Source organism: Mustela nigripes, unplaced genomic scaffold (genome assembly GCF_022355385.1).
Source record: "Mustela nigripes isolate SB6536 unplaced genomic scaffold, MUSNIG.SB6536 HiC_scaffold_3615, whole genome shotgun sequence".
Taxonomy (NCBI): Eukaryota; Metazoa; Chordata; class Mammalia; order Carnivora; family Mustelidae; genus Mustela; species Mustela nigripes.
In genome coordinates this window covers 1,127-3,671 of record NW_026743021.1, presented here as the reverse complement: position 1 = coordinate 3,671, position 2,545 = coordinate 1,127, and the positions used below count along the sequence as shown (strand labels likewise).

The window sequence follows — 2,545 nt, the reverse complement described above, 5'->3', positions numbered from 1 at the left end:
ATTCCAGTCTGCCTTAGCTTGGCCTGTTCCTGTGGACTTTGGGTTTCTTTATCGATCTGAAATTCTTCTCCCGTCATGTGGTTTTCTTTATCTGTTCATGGCTATATTTTCCCTTCTTGACCATGTGGATTGTTTCCCTCTGCAGCCTCTACTGTTCAAACAGGAGTTTTGTTTTTTGTTTTTTGTTTCTTCTCATCCGGTTCCAGAGGAGAGGAATGTGGATTTCGCACAGACTGAGGAGGTATTTCCTTGGCTTTGATTTCTGTACCGGGTCAAAGTATCAAAAATAACAAGTCGAACCTTCACATTCAGGCTCTCAAGAAAGAGTAAGGGTTGGCTCAGAGTTCTGGATGCTCGGGGTGATTTCCTTAAGGAGCTCAGCTTGGAGGCCAGGCTGGGGAGGGAAAGCCCACAAATGGGCTCCATAGAAAGGTCAGGTGTGGGAGCCCTGCTGTGTCTTTTGGGGTTTTAAACCCGTGGAGGGTGGTGGGTAACTGGGTTAAAAAACAAAACAAAACAAAAACACATTCAAGTGAATTTGAAAGGAAACCAATTAGCTATGGTCTGGGGAGTTTCCAAGACCCAAAGGTGTGCGGAAGGTCAAGCCCCTGGAATGGAGGAGGGCTCCGTCTCAGGGAGGAGGTGTGTCTGGACCACTGAGGCACAGAAGAGACATGGGTTTGTGTTAAAGAGGGTCTATAACTTCACAACAGAGGAGATGTCCCCAGTGGGCTCTTGAACAAGGTCCGAGGGTCTACGCCACGCACAGAGGGACCACCCCCCGTCCCCCAGGGCAGGATGCTTTGAGTTGATAGCAAGAATTTCAGATGAATGAAGGCTTAGGAAAACAGGATGAAGGGTCATATCTACTCCCATTTTTATATCATGTCCTTTTAAAAATGCTTTTCTACACTGGGTGCTAGGCAAGGGGATTACTGTTGATTTGATTCGATTAGATCAGACAGATCAGATCATGGGGCTTTGCAAGTCAGTTCAGCCCAGAGTCAGCTCAGGGGCTGGTATTGAGTCTTCCCTCCTCTGAGTGTCTGAACTCACCACCGGACCCCTAGCTCGGACCCCTAGCTCGTCTCTCCTGCCAGGAGGTGGGGTGGCTCCTGTCCCTGGGAGCCCTCGGAGCCATCAGCCCTCGCTCCAGGCCACAGCACAGTGAGGGGCTGGGCCAGGCTGCTGTGCTTCACGCGGCAGGAGTAGGAGTCCAGGGCTCCGTCCTGCCGGGAAGCTGACATCACCACCCAGGACTGGTAAGTGCTGTTTCCGCTGGGAAGCACGTCTCCCCCCGACTCAGTCTCCTGTGTATCGCCCCCATGAATCCAGTGCAGCTCAATTTCTCGTGGGTAGAAGCCATCAGCCCGGCACTTGAGTGTCTGAGTTTCTCCTGGGGTCCCGTGGCTGGTGATGGACACGGAGGGGGGATCTGTGGAGGGACAGAGCGTGGATAGCGAGAGCCTGCTCTCGATGGCTCCCTGCTCCCTCCCCTTTCTGGGCGTCAGTGATGAGCAGAACTCCAAGCTCTGTGTCTATCTCCCCAGGGAAACTTGGCGAAGATCAGGGAAGGCCGAGGGTTCCCAGGAGCCTCCCGTTGGATCGTGGAATGACCGCCGCTGGCCTTGGGCTCCCCGTCCCGTTCCCAGACTTCTGGGTGAGTTTTGGGGCTGCCTCCTCCCGTGGCTCTATCCATCAGACCCCTTCCTGCTCTGCAGGGCCCTCGTTCTCACTGCTTCCCAAACCCAAGGCTTGCGACAACCAGGCTGTGACAGGCAGGCATTTCCCACACCTGCCTTCATGCTCGGCTCTGCCTGGAGGCATCGTCCTAGAGACACCACCGTGGGATTGGGCAGAGATGACCCCCCCAACCCCCCCAACCCCACTCCCAGCCTGAGATCACCTTGGTCTTTCTCAGCTCAGCTCGGGGGAGCAGGACAGAGGAAGCGGGGTACCTTGTCGGTCCAGGTAGGTCTTGCCGTGTTGCAGGAACCTCCGCAGCATCGCGGGGCACTCCTCTTCCAGGTAAGCCTTGGCCCGCAGCACGTACACTTCTTCCGCCTCCCACTTCTGCTTGGTGATCAGAGCGGCGGGGTCCTGGGGGACCCAGGCGGGGATTTCTTTGTTGAACTCGATGAAGTTCCTTCCGTCATAGGCGTACCTCCAGAATGCTCCGCTGTTTTTGTCATTCCGCAGCTCACAGCCAAACATTCCCTGAAAGGTGTGAGACCCTGCACCCTCCCCGGCCACCCCCGGGGAAGTTAGTCAGCTTGGCACGCACTGCACTGTGTTTTAATAACTTTCAGTGCTACTCAGTTTGCAGAAACAACAGGAAGCAAGGTTTTGGAGATCTAAGCACGTGGTCCCTATGTTTTGGCGAATGAGTTATGAGCCAGTCATAGAGCAGAAGACGGAAAGGTGCTTTGGTTTGGTGTTTCAGGCCCCTCTGGGCTAAAATGCATCCTTCCTGGCGGGGAGGGTCAGGGAGACCAGACCACATACCCTGTTCCCAGCTCCCCTGTTCCCGCGGTTAGTGAACTGC

At 54.8% G+C, this 2,545-nt stretch overlaps 1 protein-coding gene across 1 annotated transcript; it reads right to left on the bottom strand.

Annotated features, from left to right (window-relative positions):
• Positions 1 to 853: 853 nt before the first annotated feature.
• On the bottom strand, positions 854 to 2,262 carry LOC132009042 (zinc-alpha-2-glycoprotein-like; the record flags this gene model as incomplete). The annotated part of the gene is made up of 2 exons (XM_059387462.1): positions 854 to 1,435; positions 1,959 to 2,262. Coding segments are annotated over 2 exons (660 nt in total), but the record flags the coding sequence as incomplete, so codon positions are not given.
• Between the last annotated feature and the right edge of the window lie 283 nt (positions 2,263 to 2,545).